The following is an 11,936-nucleotide window of genomic DNA, read 5'->3' on the forward strand; positions in this document are numbered from 1 at the left end:
GCTAGGCTGCTGATTGGCTGAGACAGGTCCCGCCTCCTGCCATCCTGAGGTTTGGGGCCAGAAGGAAGGGTCTCTGATGGACAGGGCGAGGTACCAGGGTGCCCAGCCAGTCCAGGACTGTCCCCTTCTGGCCTCCCCCCCGCCCCTGCCAAGCCCTGGGCCTGGGAAGCTCTATCTCCCGTGGGGGACATTGGCCTCGCCCTTTCTCTGCCTCCAGCACCCAGGATGGCCGCAGCCGGCAGTGACTCTGGGGATAGCAGCCGTGACTAAGTCCACGGGCCAGTGCCGAGCCGCTGAGCCAAGCCAAGGCGGTGTGCTGAGTGCAGAGCCCCCGGAACAGGCACCTGCAGGGCGTGAGGTGGGTCTGTGGGCACGCGGGGGGGTGGGGCGCCCCGTGGTGTCAATGGCTCGGGAGGCAGGGAGAGGGGCTCTGCCACCTCACACTGTTCTGTGCAGAACCGTGGCTGGAATGGGACTGGAAATTCCTTCTAGATCATCCGACAACCCCCACCCCTACCCGTCACCGTGCATGGGGAACCCTGGGGTCCAGAGAGGGTGAGGATCGGCCCAAGGTCACACAGGAGGCCTGTGAGTGTTCTGCTTCGACTCGGCCAGCCCACCGAGAGCCGGGCGCAGGGCCGGGGCCCCTCAGGCTGCCCCTGAGTGCCTGGGGTTCTGTTCCGAGGGCTGGAGAGGTTGGGGGACCCTGGGCTCCGCTCCACAGGGAATGACTTCTGCTCTGCGGGGCCCCCCTGCTCATGTTTAAGCTGAAAGGAGACTGGGGTCCTGGCTGGGGCCAGGGGAGGGGGCACCAACCACCTTGGTTTTAGTCAGGCTCGTTCGGAGCAGCCTGTCTGCTTGGGGACCCCCTGTCCCACCTCCCCCCACCCAGGCAGCACCAGGCAGCTCTGAACTTTCTCTGGGGTTCCAGCAAGGCAGCGGGAAAGGAGGCCGCCGTGCTGGCCTGACTCCGCGCCATCAAAGCTCTCTTCGCTTGATTGCTCCCTGAGCAGGGCACCTGGGGAACGTGAAGCCAGGCCTGCGCTTCAGACAGACAGCCGGGACCCCGGGGGCAGGGACGGGCTTCGATGGACGCAGGACAGGCAGGCAGCATCTCCCTCCTCTGGGTCACAGCCCACCTCGCAGACCCACCTGCAAGCAGGGTGCAAGGGGCCTGGAGCTTGGAGAGGAGCTCCCAGAAGTTGGGGCTGCACTCAGCCTGCCCTGGGGGCCATCCATGCCGCCCCTTCCCTCCCTGCAGGCCGAGGTGGGCCTCTGCTCGTGTCTTCCCCTCCCAGGAGGACTCAGACCTCAGGACGTCACCGGGGTTTGGGGTCTGGCTGTCGCCTCCCAGTTGGGTAACCCAGACCAAGTGAGGGAACCTCTCTGGGCCCGTTTCTGTGAGTGTGGACAGCCACACCCAGCCATCGGCCTTGGTCAGGGTAGTGAGCGCTTTCCCATAGTTTCTCCCTTCCCTGCGGGCGGGCGGCAGGCAGAGGGCTCCTCGCCCCCGCCCTTCCTTACAGCTCAGGAAGGGTTTGAGGGTGGGTCAAATGGTCCTGCTTTACCCCATTTCTGGAGATGATCTGTGATCTGGCTTTTGAAGTATGAATAGGAGTTTGCCAGGTGAACGTGAATGCAAAGGCCATTGCGGGGGGGGGGAGGGGGGGAAAGAAGGCACGTGCCGAGGCGGGGGCAGGGGACACACAGGTGCAGAGGTCTGAGCGCAGTTCCCCAGGACGGTGTTAGGATGGGCGGGGAGGCTGGGAGGTTGGCGGAGAGCGATGTGAGCACTCCGGGGCCGTCCTAACAGTCTGGGTGTCTGTAACGTTGGTTTGCCCGGCTCCTGACACCTGCTACCTCCCCCTTCCCTGCCTCTGGTTCCCTGGAAATGACAATACGGTAGCGACTCTTCATTGAGTGCTGGTTCCATGCCGGGCAGCTTGGTGCTCCATGCACTTCAGGCATTGTCTCGTGAAACATTCACGATGACCTTAGGAAGTGGGACCTACTTTGATACCCATTTTACAGGTAAGGAAACTGAGGCTCAGAGAATAAGAACAAACTTACTATATAACACTATGTGCCAGGCCCTGGCTCTAAGCATTTCACATAAATTAATTCGTTTAAAGGGTCACAATAGCCCTATGACCTTAGGTATTATTTTTGTTCCCATTTTACAGATGTGGAAACCAAGGCCCACGATTTTTGCCTGCATCCATACTCTCGTAATTATGAAATTGGGCATGGGCCTGAATTCCGGAGCCTCTGTGGCCCCTGTTAATCCCACCCTGGGGATGGGTGTTTTTTTCACCCCACTTTTACCAGCCACACCTGCCAGGATGTGTGGGTGGCCGGGGACCCACCATCTGTGAGGGCCTGGCAGGCGGCAGCTCCTGGGACTAACGGTGCAGTTGGGGCAGCTGAGAGGAGGCATCGCCCACGCTGTCCTTTACTGAGAGCTCTGAGGGGCAGTCACCTCCGTGACCCCCACGAGGCTCTGTTAGGGTCCCCTTCCTCGGGGAGGACTGAGGCCCAGAGAGGGCAGGCGCCTCGCCCGAGGCCATGTGCCCGAGCGGGCTGAGCCAGAGCCATCAGCCCCCCTTCACGGTGAGTAGGAGCCCGGGGGGCCCCTGTGATGGGGCAGCTCTGTGCTTGGTCAGGGGCCGGTCCTGATCAGACACTGCCCCCCACTCTCCTGAGCCTCGGCCTTCCCGTCTATGGAGTGACGCTCGGGCCCTGGCTCTGTGGACCTCGGATGGGCGGGCAGGACAAGGGTCGCTCTGCCGGCCCTCACCACCCGTGTCTCACAGCGAGGCCGCCGCGATGCCGCACTTCCTGGACTGGTTCGTGCCTGTGTACCTGGTCGTCTCTGTCCTCATCCTGGTGGGCTTCGGCGCCTGCATCTACTACTTCGAGCCCGGCCTGCAGGAGGCACACAAGTGGCGGATGCAGCGCCCCGTGGCGGACCGGGACCTCCGTAAGACACTGATGGTCCGCGACAACCTGGCCTTTGGTGGCCCGGAGGCCTGAGCTGCAGGCTCTGGGCTGGGGCTGGCACCGGGCACCCTCCCAGCCTGGAGGCCTGGGGCAGGGGGGGAACCACCTCAGGGCCCTAGGCCATCCCTCCGCAGATGGCCCTGGGTGCTCCGGGCAGACCCCGGCTGTGGAAAGATGGGCACCTAAGGTGTCACTGCCGCTGGCCCAGGGCTTGCTCCCCACCTCAAGCTAGCTCCCCCCTGCCCGCCTTCTCCAGCTCCGGGGACACCCCCAACTGCCCCCCAGTGCCTTTGTGCTGCCCAGCACTCCTGCCCCTCCCTCCACCTGAGTCCTGAGCCTCCCGGTCTCCCATTTCCCACCGAGTCCCCAGTTACCCTCAGATGGCACCCACCCCACAGCGGCCGCGCAGGCTGCCAAGCTCACCCAAGGAAAAGGCCCGCCTGGAGGGAGGTCGGCTGGGTCCAGACCAGCCCACCCCTCTGGACTCAGACTTGGCATAGGTGTGTGTGGAGGGGTGTGAGGGGGCAAGACCAGGGGGAAGGAGGAGTGTGTGTGTGTGTGTGTGTGTGTGTGTGTGAGAGAGAGAGAGAGAGAGAGAGAGAGAGAGAGAGAGAGAGAAAGAGAGGAGAGAGAGAGAGAGAGAGACCGAATAAAGTGGACAGACACGTGGCGGGGAGGCATGTGTGCAGGTGAGAGGGAAAGTGGGGGCCCCAGGCAAGGTGGGAGGTGTGGGGATGGGGTGGGCTCCGTGGGCAGTGTGGGGGCCAGCAGCAGCAGCTCCCCGCTCCCTCTGCTGGACTTCCCTATCCCTATTCTGCATTCCAGGGCTGAGCCCAGCACCCCTGAGCCAGGCCCCCAGCCCCCACCCCACCCTGGAGGCCCCCTCCCGTGTGGAGCCTCACGTGGCCCTCACTCTCCTCCTCGGGCTTCCATCTTAATTTATTGCAATAAAAGACTTGGCGCTGTCTTTGCGGGACTGTCTCCGTCCCTGAAGGTAGGGTCATGCCAATCATCTCGCTGGGTTGGACTCAGGATCGGGATGGATCTCCGAGGGGGCAGAGCAGAATTTCTCACAGCGGCACCGTGACGTTCCGGACCCGATCGCTCTCTGTCGTGGGGGCTGTCCCGGGTTGTAGGATGTTGAATACCTCGGGGTCTCCACCAGGAGCACTTGCCCCCCTCTCCCAGGAATCCCTGGGGTAGAGAACCCACTAGATTATAAATTCAGGAACAGAGATAAAAAAAAAAAAAACAGCAGGGCCCCATGGTACCCTCAGGGGGGGGCGGGCAGGGGAGGTTGTCCAGAGCTGGTGTAGTGGTCGGTTCCACGCAGTGGTCAGGGACCCGAGTGGCTCCCCTCTGGCTGCTTCACTGTACCGGGAAGTTGGCCCAATCCAGGGGCATCCTCTACATCCCCAGCAGCAGGGGGGTGGGGGATGGAATAGGCTGCCCCCTCCCTTGACAGACCCTCCCTGATAGGCCACACCCCCTACTTTCCCTTACTTTCCACTGTCAATACTTAGGCACGTGGCTACTCCTAGCTGCAAGGGAGGCTGGGAAGTGTAGTCTTTAGCTGGGTGGCTACATGTCCATGTGAAAAGTCCACTTCCTTGAGTGAGGGGGAACAGGTGAGACAGCTACCATTCCATTTGTGCAGGGGTTTGTCTGAGGCCACAGGGCAGTGGGCTGAGAGGGGGACTGGCTCTACTGACCCCAGACCAGGGCTCATTCTCACACATGTCCTCTAAGGAGCCAGGGAGGGCAGAGCTGCCTTCTCTCCCCTGGAGGGCCCTGCTGCTCTTCCTCCCTGGGGCAGAGGCAGGAGCTGTCTTACCGAGCAGGGTGAGGGTGAGGCCGAGGGGCCCTCAGGGTCACAGCTGAGCGTGTCCTTCAGTTCCCTGTCCTGGGCACCTCTCTGGCCGCACCCTGGCCGGCCCTGCTGCTCTGAGCCTCACAGCCGGGATCTCCTAACCCTCCCACCCCAGGCCGCGTCCCCTCACTACTGCCCGGGCTCTTACAGGCACACGAGACCAGACAGAAAACAGCGGGAATAAAAGGGGTCGGTTCTGGGCTCAAGCTGGACCTGGGGCTCCAGGCCGTCACCAGCTGCACCCTCTGTCCCTCTCAGTCCTGCTTCCTTCTCAGGTGGACCGTCTCCGCGCAGCTGCAGCCTAAGGTGTCCGGCCGTCCCAGCTCATGCAGACCTCAGAGCCTTGATTTCAGGGGATGGCACCTTGATTTCTTTCCTGCCAAAACCCAGGGTGTGGACTCCCATGGGCCCTCAGGGCTCATGAGCTCAGGGAATGGGGTGCCCAGATTGCCAGGCAGCTCTGGACCCCACGACTGTCACGAGCCTGAGGCTGTAGGTAGCGGCTACTACCTAAAGGAGGGAAGAGATGCTGGTGAAAAATGAGAAGTATTAGGTAAACACCTGAAACTAATATAATGATGTATGCCAATTGTAATGGAAAATAAGAAAATTATTTAAAAAAGAAAAAAAAACGCCCAAGAAGTATTGAGGACCCTGTTATATGGAGGAGGAAACCAGCACAGGGAGAAGCCGCCCAGGGTCCCCCGGGGTTACTGCCCCCCTGGGTTTGGGACTGGAAATCTGAAGCAGGGGGAGGGTAGACAGAAACCCCCCAAGTTTGGTGAGCATGTGAGCTGGGCTCTGAGTGCAGGCTGCCAGGTCGGGGTGTGGCAGAGGCAGGCGGGCAGGGGAGTGGGAACTCTGAGGAGCACCTTCCAGATCACCCCGCTCAGGAAGGGAGGGACCAGCCCAGCTCTGCCTCCGTTTCTCTTGCACTGCCGGCCCCAATGTATTCTGGGCTCCCGTCCCTGAAGGAATAAGCTTCTTACATTGGGAGGCTCTGGACTTGTGAGAGGCAACCGATTGACTGTCTCTCTCACATGGATGTTTTCTCTCTCTCTCCCCCTCCCTCCCTTCCCATCTCTCTAAAAATCAATGGGAAAAATATCCTTGGGTGAGGATTAACAACAACAAAGTCAACCAATGAATGCATCAGTAAGTGAAATAACAAATTGATGTTCCTCTCTCTCTCTGTCTCTCTTCCTCCCTCCTCCCTTCCTCTCTTTCTCTCTAAAATCAATAAAATAAAATAAGCAGAGAAGTGCCTAAGTTCTCCAAGGAAGAATGGGCGACAATCATAAGTAAATGAATGAGTGAATAGCATGACTTTGGGCGAGTTTCCTTAGCTCTCAGACTCATGAATTCACCCCTCAGTTCTGTGTGCCGGACACTGAGAATCACACACGATTAAAGTCCAGGAAAATGTCCCCTCCCAGAGCCTGGCATTGTGCTCAGCTCACGTCAACGTCTCCATAGAGACCTGGTGTTTGCCCATCGCTCCGGCCCCGCCTGCCTCACCGGGTTGTGGCAAATGTCAAAGGAGACGGGAAGAACGCCCTGTGTAGCCCTAACCGGTGTGGCTCAGTGGATAGAGCGTCGTCCTGCAGACTCAAGGGTCCCGGGTTCGATTCTGGTCAAGGGCATGTACCTTGGTTGCGGGCACCTACCCATAGTGGAGTGTGCAGGAGGCAGCTGATCAATGTTTCTAACTCTCTATCCCTCTCCCCTCCTCTCTGTAAAAAATCAATAAAATATATATATTTTTAAAAAAGAACGCCCTGTGTAGATGCGGTGCACATACAGCCCTGCACATACAGCCATGCAGAGGCGTGTCACGTACCTGCTCCACCCCAGCGCTCGGCCTGGCACCGAGAATGCAAAGACCAAGAAGACATGGCCCCTGAGTCAAAAGAGCTGACGAAGGGGAGGGGCAGATGGATGTGTGGACAAACTGTAAACCTGGTTGTAGCAGAGAAGCGTGTGTGAGGAACGGGAAAGCCCAGCTGAGGAGGTGCCTCACTCCGGGGGGGTGGGGGTGGGGACTCGCCCAGGAAGGCTGCCTGCAGGATGTAACTGCTGAGCTGGGTTTTGAAGGCTCAGTAAGAGTTTTCCCGGAAAGGGGCAAAGGAGCCGGCAAGAGACTAGAGAGAATCCCAGTCCTTTCTTAGACTGTGAGTGGTGTCCTGTGGGTGAAGCACGGAATGCCAGTAAGTGGTGGGAGGGGGAGACCGAACAGCCAGAAGGAAGGGTTAAGTCCAGGGAGAGGGCCTGCTGAACTCCCAGTTGCCACCTCTGCCAGGAGGCCTTCCGGACCCACCAGCAGCTCCCCCGACGCCAGCCTTAGTGTTGTGTTGTGAGTTTGCTCACGTGTCTGCGGAGAGCAGTGGCGGTGTCTTCCTGTCTCAGGGCAAAGCTCCTGGCACTGGGCTGGGCCTCCGGGAAGGAGTATGTTGGACGCCTGGGGCCAGTCTCTTTGGAAGTCTTGCCCAAAGCTACCCATCTGCGTAGAGACTGAGATTTAGAGAGACTTGCAGGCTTCCTGGGGGGTCAAGCTGTTGTGCAAGTTTTTAAAACGCCCTGGGCCCAGTCAGGGCACATGCCCGGGGTGTGGGCTCGATCCCTTGTAGGGGGCATGCAGGAGGCAGCCGACCATTGAGTCTCTCTCATCATTGATGTTTCCATCTCTCTCTTCCTCTCTGAAATCAATTAAAATGTATTAAAAAATAATAAAATGCCCTGGGGGGTTTTACAAAGTCCTGGGAGCTGTCGGGAAATGGTGGTTGTGTCTGGGCTGGGCCCAGAGCAGGAGGACAGGAGGGGGGATGTGCAGGGTCCCTGCCTAGGAATGGCTACAATGTTCGGACTCTGGCCTGTGGGGTGGCACAGGCTTCTCATTGTTCCGCCCCCTCGGCTCTCCACTCTGCCAGAGCCGAAGGGCTTGGGAAGGCTGAGAGACCAGCTCTGGGAGCAGGGCAGAGGGCCGTCCAATGTCCGTCAGCACCCTACAGAGAACCCGGGGCGGGGAAGACCCCCTCAGCCCCACCCGTCATGGGGGAGGGGCGCAGAATTCGGATCCTGGCGACTCGGTGTCCAGCAACTGGTTCACTGTGTGAACCTTGGCCAGTCCATGCCCCTCTCTGTCCTCAGCTGTGAACAGCCGGAATTGATCCCGAAGTCACAGGAAATCATGAGGATACATAAAAAAGGACATCAGAATTGCAAGGCAACGGTTTTAATGGCTCACATGGACTGAGCTCATTGCACCCCTCACCGCATTCTTACAACCATGGAGTGGGTCACCCAATACTGGCTCCTCAGCGCTCACACGCGGCAGGGTTACACCTCCTCGTGTTGGGTGGGGCCATGAGGCTAGTTCTCGCCAGCAAGTTGTGATCAGAAATGAACCCAGGCCAAAGCACCTAGTAGCTGGTGCGGGATTCAGCACTCTCCCTCCCCTCGGCCACAATGCCCAGCGGCTCCTGAAGGTGGCTGCTGGGCCCCAGAACGAAGATGACATGGAGCAGAGCCTCAGCTGTCCCAAACCACAGTGCACACGAAGCACGAATGAGAAGTAAACCTTAGTTGTTAAAAGCTACTGGGATTTGGGAATTGTTTGTTACTGCAGCATAATTTAACCCATCCTGACTGATACAATCCCCATTTCACAGACGGAGGAACTGGAGCTCAGAGAGACTGTGACTTGTTCAAAACCACACAGCTATAATAAACCCAGGTGTGAGACTCCACAACCTGTGCCACTTGTCTGGGAGGCCACCACAGTGATTTTTTTGCTTAGGTGGTCTGTCCTCCAAGGCCACTTCCAGGCATGTCAATCTTTTCTTGGGTGGGAAAGAAGGTTGTGTACACGAAGTAATTGTCACTTTGGGCCACTAGAGGGCAGCAGAACCCAGGTTTGTAATTACTGTGCTGGGCAGGTGCTGGAGGAGAGACCCAGGTGGGGGCGGGGCGGGGGAGGGTGGGGGGGATACAGAGATGAATGATACTCATTCCTTGCTCTTGAGGTCTTAACAGCCTGGCAGGGAGTGAGATGAAAGAATTCCAGAGTTCAAGCTAGAAGAGGCTACATGAGGACATCTGGTCCCTATTTGAAAAGGCAACTGAGGCCCAGAAGGGCAAGTGATCTGATAGAAGTTGCAGAATGAATTGTTGGCCAAAGTGGGGAGAGGACCAGGGCCCCTGGCTTCAGCTCAGGATTTCTGCACCTCTCCGGTCTCCCCTACCCTATCTGGCCAGGCCGCCCCTCCCTCAGACCCTCTGTTCTTCCTCAAGTCTGGCTGGCCCGCAGGCCTCAAAGCAAGAAGGGAAGGGGGTTAGAACTCCAGACGGCTCCCCTCCCCCACCCACTGGCCAGCCAGCAGGTTGCCCTGGTAACAAGAGCACAGGCAAGTTTGAAAACCTTTAGCTCCAATGGGAGGGAACGGATGAGGGGAAGGTCCTAGGTCCATATAGTCACCATTCATTCATTTATGGATTCATGGATTCTACAGAAATTTACTGAGGCTGATTCTTGCCAGGCCCTGGGACCCCGTGAAGAATGAATCCAGGCCCTTCAGAACTTCGCTGTGCAACATGATAGCCACTACATAAAACAAAATAAACAATTCACTCCCTCCCCGCGGTCGCCACATTGTAAGTGCTCAATTGCCACCTATGGCTAGCGCCTGTCGCATGGGACGGCATGGGTATAGAATATTTCCATTATCACAGAACGTTCCATTGGCCGGCGTGGCCCCAGCAGCGCCCTCGCTAAGGAGAGCAGTGCCCCGGGGAACAGACGGACCGCCCAGCGCGGTGTGGGCGGCGATGTCCTCGCCAGCACAAAGCAGGTGACAAGGCGGTGAGAGGAGATGCCGGGAGAACACAGCCCGGGCCCTGGTGCAGGGTGAGTGCCGGGAAGATGTGGCTGCGGTCCCCGGGGTCTGAGTTTCCGGAAGGAGCTGTCCACACGCCCGTCTTCTGAGCTCCTTCCCAGCCCTGGCACTTTGTAAGTGAAGCCAAGGGCAGCTCCGATCATCACCATCTTTATTTTCACGATTGCGTGGTCGAGGCAGAAGAGGGTGGCCAGCCCACAATGCCGAGCCAGGCGGGGTGGTCTTGTGGGCCCCACAGGCCAGGGCTGGGTTGTGCTCGGGTCCTCAGGGCCTCAGGGCAGGGGCCCTCGGAGCGAACAGGGCGGGGCTCAGGGAGCAGCCCCTCCTGTGGCCTCCAGGAGCTGGGGAAAGGCCTCAGCTGGCGGGCAAGGTGGCCCGAGGGTCACAGAACTGGGGATGTGGGGGCAATGCTGAGGGCAAGCAGAAGCGAGGTTGGCACTGGGATCACCTCACGGTATCAGGTTGGCCATGTTCGAAGTGTCCCCCTCTCCCTGCTGGAGGCATCCCTCCAGGCGACAGCGTCTGTGGGAGAGCAGATTCGGGGAGGGCAGGCAGCAGGCGCGGAGCCCCAGGTGGCCCTGACTCCAGGCAGCCCAGCCTGACTGTGAGGAGCCTCCATGGCCCTTCGGGATTCCAGAGCGCCATTCACGCCGCCCACTCCTGAGAGGCCAGCCTCTCCCTGCCCCGGAGCCCAGCCCAGCTGGGGTGCGGCTGCTGGGACAGGTCAGGAGAGGGCGGGGCCTCGGCCTGGAGACTGAGGGGACCACAGGGACAAGGCCCCTGAGCGTTGCCATGGCCACACTCGGGGCACAGAGCAGGTGAGGGGCCTGCACCAGCCTCAACTTCCCGGACCAAAGACCCGGGACCTTCTTGTTCTCTGATCAAGGTGGGTGGGGGTTTGTGTGTGTAGGGGGAGGGATAGGACCAAGACCAAGGGATCAATGAGGCGGGGGGGGGGGGGGCGGGGGGAGAGGAAAGGGGGTTGTGTCTGGAAATCCTGGCCTGGCCTGCTCGGTGTGGGTGTGCACCCTGAGGGCAGATGTTTACCGTGCAGGGTAAATGCATGTGCCCGGGTACGTGTGGTTGGGAATAAGGGCAGGAGGGCAGGGCTGCAGGGAAATGTCAAGCAGGGGGGCGATGGAGGTCAGCAGAGGGATGAAGGGTGAGGGATGGCGAAGGCCCCTGCTCCAGACCTTAGGGGTCTGGCTACAGCAGCCCCCTCTCCCAGCGCCCTCCTGCCGGCCCTGGCCTGGCCCCCGGCATCATGTTCCAGCCTCGTTCCAGAGGGAAGGGCTCTCATCCACGTAGACACCATCTGGAGCCCCCACCACCTCTTCTCTCCCCTACTCCCCACCTGCAGGCAGTCCTGTGGCTTCTCCCCGCGTTATGCCGCCTTCTCCGCCCCACTCCCAGCCCACAGTGTTTCCCAGTGTTCTTGCCGACCCCCTTGCCTCCACTCTGTTCCCCGTCCATGTCTCTGTCACACTGCTCCGGGGTGACGTTCCCACCTGCAGATCCGGCTGGTCAGCTCCCAGGACCTGAGCATCAGCGTGGCCTGGCCTGGGCTCCAGCGCACCTGCACCCCTGCCCTCCCCTCCCAGAGAGTCTGGAACCCCCAGGGTGGCTTTTCAGGAAGATGCCACCCTTCCTCACCTCTGGGCCTGCTGTGTGCACCACCCCACCCAGGCCCAGCCTCCCTGCCTTGACCCCAACACGCAGCTCTAGCATGGCCCTGCCTCTCCTCTGCCTGGCAGGTCCCCTGGGGGCAGGGACGGGGGCTGGCTCACTGCTCCTCCTGCGAGCACTTGTCACTTCTCCACTGAGGCCCACTTCCCCAGGGTCCTCCTCAGCTCAGGCTCCGGTCCCGGCTCCAGCAGCAGGCCAGCCCAGGGCTCTTTCCGGGTTCGGGGCAGGAGCCCCAGATGCAGACCCTGTTCCCAAGTAAATGCTCACCCCTCAGCCTCCTACCTGGACGCCTGACTCCTATTTTGGCTGCTGTGGGTGGGAACCCAGAGCCCTCTGGCACCTTCTAGAAGAGGCAGAGGTACATAACCATTGCCCTTCTCCGCAGTCCCCGAACACAGTGTGTGGCCTCCACGGAGTTGTCCATAGAGAGAGGGGACACGGCCCGGCCAGCGTGGCTCAGTAGTTGAGCACTGACCTATGAACCAGGA

The 11,936-nt window shown here is 59.9% G+C and overlaps 1 protein-coding gene across 1 annotated transcript; it reads left to right on the forward strand.

Moving 5' to 3' along the window:
• The first annotated feature begins 285 nt into the window (after positions 1–285).
• Positions 286–3,173, forward strand: SMIM45 (small integral membrane protein 45). Its single transcript, XM_054718571.1, has 2 exons — positions 286–358; positions 2,814–3,173. The coding sequence occupies exon 2, from the start codon at positions 2,827–2,829 to the stop codon at positions 3,031–3,033; it is 207 nt and encodes a 68-aa protein (XP_054574546.1). The 5' UTR covers positions 286–358; positions 2,814–2,826; the 3' UTR covers positions 3,034–3,173.
• Positions 3,174–11,936: the final 8,763 nt, after the last annotated feature.

This window comes from Eptesicus fuscus, chromosome 7 (assembly GCF_027574615.1).
Source record: "Eptesicus fuscus isolate TK198812 chromosome 7, DD_ASM_mEF_20220401, whole genome shotgun sequence".
NCBI classification, from domain to species: domain Eukaryota; kingdom Metazoa; phylum Chordata; class Mammalia; order Chiroptera; family Vespertilionidae; genus Eptesicus; species Eptesicus fuscus.